The 10,083-nt window shown below is 64.4% G+C and overlaps 1 protein-coding gene across 1 annotated transcript; it reads left to right on the forward strand.

Moving 5' to 3' along the window:
- Positions 1-2,091: 2,091 nt before the first annotated feature.
- TCF15 (transcription factor 15) lies at positions 2,092-4,439 on the forward strand. The gene is made up of 2 exons (XM_058036429.1): positions 2,092-2,568; positions 4,365-4,439. The coding sequence occupies exons 1-2, from the start codon at positions 2,092-2,094 to the stop codon at positions 4,437-4,439; spliced, it is 552 nt and encodes a 183-aa protein (XP_057892412.1).
- The last annotated feature ends 5,644 nt before the right edge of the window (positions 4,440-10,083 follow it).

A 10,083-nucleotide genomic window follows, 5' to 3' on the forward strand; every position in this document is an offset into this window, starting at 1 on the left:
CCGTGGCCCCCCAGCCATGGCTCAGCAAGGCTCTGGGGTGAGAGGGGGGCAGAGTGGGGGTTCCCCTCTCTGTACAGCCACCTGCCTGAGCCCTGCCTGCCATGCCAAGCTGGCCCATCCCCAGCTTTGCCCCTGGCACTGCTGCACGTCCCCTTCTGTGGGGTTCTGCACTTGGGCAGCTGCTACAGGAGAAGGTTGGGGTCCCTCATGGAGGCTGATGCGTGGTGGAGCTGCCACTGCAGCCACAGTGCAGACCCCTGCCCATCCTCACCCCCAGGAGGATCCCTGCCCTCTTGCTCAGCCCTGCACGTGCCCAGCCCCTGGTGTGGCCCTGCATGTCCCCTGCTCCAGTGGGACCCCTGGCCCTTGGTGCAGCCCCAGAAGTCCCCAGCCCCAGCCAGACCACCAGCCCCCAGCCCCTCTCTCTGCCCCCCACTGCGTGATTTACAGGCTCTGCACAGGCAGACAAATGGTGAAGGAAAACAGGGCAGGGGGTCCCGCCAGCCAGGGCTGCCTGTGCCCTGCGGGGGGCAGAGGGGCCGTTTGCTCACAGCCAGCAGGGTGGGAGGCAGTCAAGTGGCTCCTGTGCCAGCCAGCACAGCTGCCCCTGTCATGGCCCAGCAGCCACAAGCCCTGGAAGCAGTAGGAGAGCCCATGGAGGGACCCAGACCCCAGGAGCCATACCCCAAGCTGCAGTCCTGCAATCTGCTTTTGCCCAGGGAACACTGAGGAACATGATGCCACCCCATCCCGTGGCCCACTGGGGTGTTTGTGATATCCCATGGCCACTCTCTCAGCCCTGGCAAGCCTCCAAGACTTCCCCCAGCATCCCTGTCTGGCTGTGGAGCTGCTGGGCAGTGGGGGCTGCAGCTGGCACTGCCAGGTCTCCCAGCCACATCCCCAGCAGCCCTGGGCCATCTGCCCGCAGCCAGGTCCTGCCCTCCACGTGTTTTTGCCGCTTGACCTTCATCGTGCCTGGAGTACCGCAGAGGAGGAGGAAGGGGAGGAAGGCGGGCAGGAAGCCTCCTGCCTGCTCGGTTCAGCTGGCTGCCCCCCTGCCTGCTCCTGGGAGGGCTGGGGGTTGAGGGCAGAGTGGGACCCGCACAGACCCCTCTGGTGAGGAGGAGCAGGGCCATAGTCTGTGGTACTGAGTGCCAAGGAAGGACAAGGAGCGATAGTGAGGCCGGGGGCACCCCCAGCCCTCCCCAGGACACCGGTGATTCCCGCTGCTGCCAGCTCATCGCTCCCCACTCAGGAAAAGACTCCGTGTTTCCACTGCCGGCACACACCTTCCTCCTGGGCGGGAGGAAATGCTCCTGGCAGCGCTGCCGGCAGTGCTGCCCCTGCCTCTCCGTGTGTCCCTGTCACCTCCCAGGCACGGAACAGAGGAGCAAGGAGTGCATCTCTGCGGGGCTGCCTGCCCTTGCTGCTCCCTGACTGCTCCGGGCATCCTCCTGGGCACAGCCCCTGTCCCAGGGGGCATGGCAGGGTGTGGGCAGCAGCATGCCCCCCTCTGGCATTCCTCTGATAAACACCCCGGCACTGCACCAGTGCCACCCTGTCCTGAATGCCTTCCCCATACCAGCCCCTGTGCCCCAGGTTCTTCTCATGCCACCCTGTGTGGGACCCAGGGCTGGCAAGGGACAGCCAGGCAGGGGCTGGGGACACGCTGCCTGTGTGTGACATTGCTCTGCAGGTGCCAGAGGCCACGGCACGGGGAGCTCTTGTCGGACAGTGCCCCGGGCACTGCCGCGGCTCAGTTACACCGCGGGCATGACCCGGGGTCAAGTGCCCGCAGCCAGGCCAGCGTGCCGGAGCGGGGCCAGGCCGGCGGCCAGAGCCAGGGCTGGGGTGAGGACGCTGGCCGGAGCTCGGGGGGCCGGCTGGGGGTGGGCTCCGGAGCCAGCCCCTCCCCGGCCGTATAAATCCCGATTCCCCCTGCAGACAGCCGTCCCAGCCCAGCTCAGCCGCGGCGGAGCAGCCCCGGGAAGGCGCCCGGAGCCGCCGTCGCAGCTGTGCCGGCGGGGGAAGGCTCCCCGCAGCCCGGGGGGTGCCCGCAGCGGGGCCGGGGGTGCGGGCGGGCGCCCCGACATGGCCTTCACCATGCTGCGCCCCGTGGCCGCCCGCGTGCTCTACCCCGACCTCAGCATGCTCTCGGAGGACGAGGAGAACCGCAGCGAGAGCGACACGTCGGACCAGTCGTTCGGCTGCTGCGAGGGCGCCGAGGCTCGCCGCAAGCTGCCGCGGAAGCCGGGCCCCATGGTGATGGTGAAGCAGAGGCAGGCGGCGAACGCGCGGGAGCGGGACCGGACCCAGAGCGTCAACACGGCCTTCACCGCCCTGCGGACCCTCATCCCCACCGAGCCCGTGGATCGCAAGCTGTCCAAGATCGAGACGCTCCGCCTGGCCTCCAGCTACATCTCCCACCTGGCCAACGTGCTGCTGCTGGGCGAGGGCTGCGAGGACGGGCAGCCCTGTTTCAGTGCCATCTATGGCGCCAAGGGCGACCTGGACAGCAAACAGCCCCGCAGCATCTGCACCTTCTGCCTCAGCAACCAGCGGAAAGGGGTGAGCGGGGCTCCGGGATGGGTTAGGATTATTCCTCCCCTGTCTGGGCTGAGTGGGGCAGGAGGCTCAGCATGTGCCCAGGGGATGGGGGGCAGCAGACCCTGTCTGGGCTGAGTGGGGCAGGAGACTTGGCATGGCTCAGTGAGAACCACAGCTTCTGGCTCCAGCTCCCACTGGAGGTTTTGGCTGCTCCTGGCCAAATCCTGCTCGTAGCCACACGCCTACAGCTCCTGCTCACGTCAGAGGGCTGGGCTGCTCCCCCACGTCCATCCGGGCTGGGAGGTCTCAGGGGTTAAACAGTCACCCCAGAGCTGGCAGCACTGGTTGTCCCAGGGGGGATTGAGTTCGCTGGCTGACCTCTTCTCCATCCTCATCCCCATCCCCATCTCCATACCCAGCCCTGCCAGCCCACCAGCACTGCAGCAGGGCTGCTCCAGCAGCTCCCTGATGTGATGAGGACGGGAAGAGCCCAGCAGACACCCCCGAGGGGACCCAGAGTTCCCCATCCAGTGTTCCCATGCAGGGTCTGCTGGCAGCACTGGCACAGCTCCCACACGGCTGAGCTGGGCCATGGCAGAGCACCCCTGTCCTGTCCTGTCACCCAGCTGATTCCCCCCAGCACCCTGTGGCTCAAGGGACACCTTTGCTGTGGTGAGCCCACACTGCTGCCCATGCCATGTGCTTGACCCAGAAACATCTGTGCAGGATTGGGGTGCAGGGTGAGGGGCTGGAAGCTGCCCGACCTCTTGGACATCCCTTGGCAGGGCTGTGAGCAGGGGCTGCTGTACTTGCTGCTGTCCCCTGTCCCATGTGTGACCCCAAGCAGTACAGCCATGGGTCACACTCCAGCCCTCAGAGCTTTTTCACGTTTTGCTGCTCCATTTTTAATTGCTGCCCTGCTCCTGCTGCCCCCTCAGCAGCCTCTCCAGCCCTCCTGGGGTCCTGCAGCCCTGGTCCCTGGCAGAGCTGGGATCCCCTGAGCTGCTTCCTGGGGCAGGATCCAGGGGTCTGGCACAGTGCTGGATCCCCAGGGCACCCTGTGGAGGCACTGGGGCTGGGAAGCTCCTGCTGGAGGGCAATGGGAGAGCTGGGTTGGGATCTGACTCTGCATCCCAGCCCTGAGATTGGAAAGGGGCTGTACAGGGCTGGAAATGGGCAGGGCTGGAAATGGGTTGTGCTGTGCTGGAAATGGCCTGGAAATGGGCTGTACTGGACCATGCTTGGCTGTGCAAGGCTGGAAATAGGCTGGGTTGGAACTGGGCTCTGTTGGGCTCTGCTGATCCGTGCTGAGTTATACTGGAATGTTCTGGGCTAAATCTGGACCATGCTAGTCTGTGCTGGGTTACACTGGGCAGTACTGGGCTGATGTTCTTTTCATAAACTGCAAGGTAGAGCTGAGTCTCCCCATCCCAGTTTGGACTCTGTCTGTCAGGGCTGTGGCTCTGTCTAGGGCTGTGTGTCTGTCCTGGGGTGCTACTGGCTCTTGCCACAGCTCTGAGCCCTGCGGTGCTGAGCGGCCATGGGGGCTGTGTCCTGCAGGGTGACAAGGCCAAGGGGGACCCACCTTGAAGGGCTCCACCACAGCACCCACCTCAGCCACACACTCCACCACTTGTCAGGCGTAGCCCCATCTGTCTGTCTGCCCACTCCAGGCAGCACAGAGCCACCCCAGGACTGAGCCATCTCACAGTGGGTCCCCACGGAGGGGTCGGTGTGGTGGGCAGCGGGCAGGAGCGGGGCGCCCCCACCCAGACACCCCACAGTACGTGCAGCTCTCCCTCCTCCTCTCTCCGCAGGGCAGTCGGAGGGACCTCGGGGGCAACTGCCTGAAGGTGCGAGGGGTGACGCCCCTGCGAGTGTCGCGGAGATGAGCCGGGCTCCGGCAGCGCCCACCTGACACAGCGGCGGAGGCAGACGGAGCCCGCGCACGCCAGCCCAGAGACCGCAGCGGGGAGGGAGGGAGCTGCTCCCCTGAGGTGGCAGCGGCCGAGCCCAGGCGGGCCCCACACCGACACTGGCCCTGGGGCCGCCAGGGGGGCGGGAGGACGCGCCCGTGGCCGAGGCTGCCCACGCGGGGCAGGCCCGGGGAGGGGTCCCCGTGCCCCGGGGCTGGACTGGAAGGGGCCGGTGTGCGGCCGGCGTCGAGGCGCTCCGAGGGGACGGTGGCCCTGGGGGTGCTGGTTGTGCACGTGCAGCCGCTTGGAAAATAAAGCCTTATTTTTCTGATGGGCCAGTGCCTGCCTGTCACCCCCGTGTGGGGTGAGGTGGGGTCCCCAAGATGGCTCTGGAGCCCCAGCCCTGCACTGCTGCTCTGTGCTGCTGGAACCAGTGTGATCATCTCAGCCCTACCCACATGGGTAACACCCCTGGGTGAGCTGTCCCTGTGTCCCCAGGCCCTGATGACAGCTTTAGCCCCACAAAGGCTGCAGAAGTCCCAAGGGGGTCAGTGCCGTGCCATGGGATGGGGATGGCAGTGCCAGCCCCGTGCTGCAGCCATGAGTGCCCAAGTGGTGGGTCAGGGTTGGTGTAACTGCTTTGGTGCCCTGCCCTCCACCTGGTACATCATGACTGGCACGATGTCACTGCTACCATCACCACTGCTGCCACCAGCACAATGACTGTCCCCACTGTGATTGCCACTGCCACCACGATGAGCATGCAGAGCCTTGCACAGTGGGGCTGCAGGCAGCAGCAGCTTCTGCACGGGGTCAGATGGGGACATGGGGGGTTCCCAGGCCAGATCCCCACATGGGATTCTGTTTGAGGGGCTGGACTGGCTGGCCAGTGCAGATAGCTGAGCCTGGGAATGGTGCAGTGCTGGGGCTGGCGGCTCCCAGGGGCCGCCGTGTCCCACGGAGCAGAGGCAGCTGTGGATGGGGCAGCTGGGGGCTCCCCCAAGGGCTGCAGAACTGGAGCTGCCCTGTCTCCCTAGGTCCTGGAGCCAGCATGGAGCAGGGGGAGCACGCTGGGGGTCCCACTGGAGCCTGGCCCAGGCAGGGGCTCTGTTGAGAGCCCACAGCACCTCTTGGCCCCCGGCTCACCGAGGTGAGCCTGCCCCGGGCTCCCTCCCCCGGGTTTGATTTATGGAGCTGACAGCGCGGTGCAGCTGTGAGAGCTGGTCCCAAGCAGGGACCGGGGTGGGTGGGAGAGGTTTGTTCTCAGCGTGGCTAATGTGTCCCAGACCCCAATAAACAGCCGTGAGATTCTCCAAACAGCCCGGGACACAGAGACCCTGCCCCCGGGTTTATCGGGGGGCAGGGGCCGTGGGGGATGCTGTGCTCTGCAAACAACCCGACCCGCACATAAAAGGGACTGTGCTCATGAAGTAGCAGCTCTGGAGCCCCCAGGGGGTCAGCAAGGGCTGGTGGTCCCAGTGCTGGAGGCACAGCAGGTCCCAGCAGTGAGCGTAGAGGTCCCAGTATGTCCCAGGGCTGAGCACCAGTGTTCCAGGATGTCCCAGTGCCAGCAATTGGAGCCTCAGCGAGCTCCAATATGAAGACCATGAGCCCCAGTGAATCCCTGCACAGGAGCTGTGCATCCAGTATGTCCCAGTGCCAGAGACTGGGGCCCTAGAAAGCTCCAGTATAAAGGCAATGCATCCCAGTACATCCCAGTGCCGAGGCTGCGGGATCCAGCATGTCCCAGTGCTAGGGCCAGGGATGTCACCACACCCCAGTGCCAAGGATGGCACAGTGACCCCAGGACAAGCTCCAGTGTAACAGCCCTGGGTCCCAGCATGTGCTGGTCCAGAGGTTGGGCACCCAAACACATCCAGTGCTGGGGCTGTGGATTCCAGCACATCCCACCGATAGCTGAGGCTATGGATCCCAGCATGTCCCAGCACTGGGGCCACTGCTCCCAGCGTGTCCCAGTGACAAGCCTGTGGGTCCCAGTACATTCCAGCCCCTCCCAGCACCACGAGAGGGGAAGCAGTGACTCAGAGTTGCCGGGCCGATGGGAGCCGGGTGCCCCTTTGCCCCGTGAGGGGTGAGTGCTGTGGCCACCGCCGGCTCCCCGGCAGCCCCGGCCGAGCCCAGCCACACTCCCCTCCCATCCTCTCCCCTTCCTGCGTGCAGACACCCTTGGAAAGGCTCTTGGCTGCTTTCTCTGAGACAGGAAGGTGTCCCCGAGTCTCAGGAAGGAAAAACACTCAGTGCTGAACCCACAAAGACCGTCTCTGAGGGGCCAGGGCTGGAGAGGCTCCAGGCCTGACATCACCTGGGAACTGGAACCAGAACCGCAGCTGCACTCCGCGCCTGGTATTTTTATTTTTTTTTTTAACTTGTGTTTTTAAACTTTCTTTTTATAGATTTTTATTTTATTATTTTTTTCCCCTTTCCCTTCTCCACTCCCCTCCCAAATATTTCAGCCTCCCCGCAGGCTGGCCAGCCAGGCTGGAATGCAGCAGGGCTGCACCCGCGGGTGCCGGGAGCTGCCCTGTGGTGGGACGGATGAGGCTGGGTCTGGTCTGGCAGGAGCTGTGGGCAGGGGTCAGCCTGGGGCTCACCCCCAGTGACAGGGGCCAGGAGCTGAGAGCCCCTGGTGCTGCTGTGCTGCTGGGAAGGGATCCATAGGCAAGCAGGGACACAGGAGGGTCAGTCTGGCCGTGGGGTGTGGGAGGACAGAGGGCACAGGCGTCAGGCAGAGCCTGCAGCCCGTGGGCAGCGCTGCTAACCCTGACCCACCGCCCCCAGGATGGGGCTGGGGAGTCAAACCATGTCTGAGTCTGAGTCAGCAGAGCAAGAGGAGCCAGACAGGGACAGAGGACACAAAGACACGTTTTGGGGCCAGGATTCAGCCCCACTCATTCCTTGTCCTTTGGCAACACCTTTGGGTGCTGCCTGACCCTCCCTGGGCTTCCCCCAGAGTGGAGGCTCCTGATAAAGCCCCCAGTGTTTCCTGGAGCAAAGCTCAGTTGCTTGTTGCTTGGGGAATCCTCCCTGTGACAGTGACAGCCATCAACTGAGTGTCACAGGTCACTCTGAGCCCTGTCAGATCTGGGGGCAAAGGACTGAGAAGGGACTCCCAAGGTCCAGATGGCACTGAGTGAGGACAGGGTGACACATCTCTGCTGCCCAGGGCAGGGTGGAGAGAAGGATCATGGAGGGATGGGGTGGGATGGGATGGGATGGGATGGGATGGGATGGGATGGGATGGGATGGGATGGGATGGGACGACCAAGGGGCAGCACGATGATCCTCCAGGTGGGGGTGCTGGGCAGTCCCAGCTTCCCTGTGCCAGCAGACACAGACTGTACTGACCCTCCAGCATCCTGCAAGAATCCCTGGGAAGAAAATGGGCCAAGGGTCTGCCTGAGACCCCCAAGACACCTGCCAGGTCCTCCCCACCACAAGGGATGCACAGCCCCAAGGTCTCACACGTCCCAGGGGTGCAGTGGGCACTGCTGCAGGGCTGCCACCACCCCGCCACGTCCCCCCCATGCACAGGAGCCCTCGGAGCTGCTCTCCCTGCTGGGACCTCGTGCCAGGTGGGCTCCCTGGGGACACGGGCCCCGCAGCAGGGACAGGGTGTGAGGCCGTGGCGCGGGGTGAACGCCAGGTTAATCTCCCGCTGGAGCTTCCCTCTGCAAACAATAAGACAATGCCCGGCCGGGGCCGCCTGCGTAACCAGCGGCGCGGAGGGGAAGTTGTAATATTTGGATTTAGCCCTCAGTAAATTAAGGAAGAAAAAGGAAAAAACGCTGGGGGTAATCAGAGCAGGGCTGGCCCCGTGCCCTGCCCCATGGCCAGCGGCCCTGGGGGCTCAGCTCGGCCTGTGGGCAGCAGGTGAGCAGGGCCAGAGGCTCTGAGTCAGTAAGGCCAGGCATGGATGGGAGAGGGACACGTCCCTGAAGGGCAGGCAGAGGACAGGCATGTCCCCACCATGGGGACAGCAGCCTGGAGGGTCAAGGCTTGGATACCCAGCAGGGCTGCGGGCAAACATCTCCAGCCACATCAGAAAAAAGGGATCTGGGCCAGGAGGTTATTTTAATCCAAACCTCTTCATGGGAAATAAAATCCTATTTCTGCAGCTGGGGTGGCTGGGCAGGAGAGGGCCCGGGGGGGTCATCACCTTCAGCTGGCAGTGGGTGGCAGGGGATGACAAGGGAGGGGCTGTCCCAGGATGTCTCCATTGCACAGCCCCTTTCCCAGCACAAGCCCTGCAGTGGTGCTGCCTCCCTGGGATCCCACGGCAGGGCCCACACTCAATCAAACAGGCACCGTGGCTGGACATGGGGCTCTGAGAGGGGCTGGGAAAAGGTCTCACTGCAGGGAATGCCTGCACATGCTCAGGTCAGGAACAGTGCTGCAGGGACAACCTTGAACCCTCCAAAATGTGGCCATCCCATACACCAACATGCCCACTCCCTCAGGGCTGCTCCTGCCTGCCCTGGCCCCAATGGGGTGAACAGGACAGGGACACCCCAGGGAGACAGTTTGGGGTAACAGGGCTTGACCCCAGAGAGCTGGTGTGGGGGGAACAGGGCTTGACCCCGTGGAGCTGGTTTGGGGGTGAACAGGGCTGGACACAAGGGAGCCGGCTTGGGTGGGTCAGGGCTTGACCCCACACTGCAGGATTGAGCTGGGGTCTTGGGAGGGCTCCATCCCCCCCAAGCCCTGGGGAGACCCTTCCCCTGCTTGGTGCCCCAGAGCGGTGTGGGGCTGGCAGCAGGCTGGGGCAGCTGGGGCAGAGGTGACCAGCAGGCAGCAGCGGCTCGGGAAGGCCTTCGGCACCGTGCCTCGCGCCGGGAGCCCATTTCCCCACAACAGGGGCCCTTATCAGCGGCAAATCCTCCGAGTGCTCCCAGGGGGGACCTCCAGCCCTTCCCCTCCACCTACCCCACCGCTCTCCCGCTCCGGCCCACGTCAATGCGGCCACGAAGGTGTCGGAACAATCGCCTGACAAAGAGCTATTTTTAGGGGCCGGGGCTCGGAGCGAGGATACGGCCCGGCCGCTGACAATGGGGGGAAGGGGGCCGGGCTTCCCCCGTGACCACTCGGCAGCAGAAGGACCTGTAAGATTTCCTCGATGACCCAGGCCCGTACAATACAAGGAAAGCGCGAGAGGGAGATACCCCCGCCAGGACGAGCTGCTCCTTTACCTAATGGGAGTGACCCGGGGTGAGGGGCTGCGAGCCTTGGGCCAGCGGCCTCCCCTGGGGGAGACTCCCACACCGGGAGGGAAGTGGGGTGAAGCTTGGCCGTGCTCGGCTTTCCCTGAGGTCGAGGTGAGGGGGGGCCTGGCTGGCTCCCTTCTGCTGAAGGGCATGGGGAGATCTGGGGGGGTCAAAGGGGTGCAGACATAGCTCAGCACAACCCCTTCCCCTCCAGGCTGGCTGGACATGGTGGGAGGACGGTGACCAGCCCAGAGCTGCATGTCCCCATGGTCTGAGTGTGCCATGAGCCCAGGCTCCTGCTCATCCTCAGGCTGAACCTGGATGCTTTTCCTCCCACCTCGGGGTCTCCCCCAGCTCAGCCTGTGCCAGATGGCTCGGTGGACCATTCTCTTGCACTT

Source organism: Melospiza georgiana, chromosome 17 (genome assembly GCF_028018845.1).
Source record: "Melospiza georgiana isolate bMelGeo1 chromosome 17, bMelGeo1.pri, whole genome shotgun sequence".
NCBI classification, from domain to species: Eukaryota; Metazoa; Chordata; class Aves; order Passeriformes; family Passerellidae; genus Melospiza; species Melospiza georgiana.

Coding starts and splice junctions, on each gene's coding strand:
- TCF15 (XM_058036429.1), top strand. CDS start 2,092: ATGGCCTTCACCATGCTGCGCCCCGTGGCCGCCCGCGTGCTCTACCCC. Junction 2,569..4,364: donor TCAGCAACCAGCGGAAAGGG/GTGAGCGGGGCT, acceptor CTCTCTCCGCAG/GGCAGTCGGAGGGACCTCGG.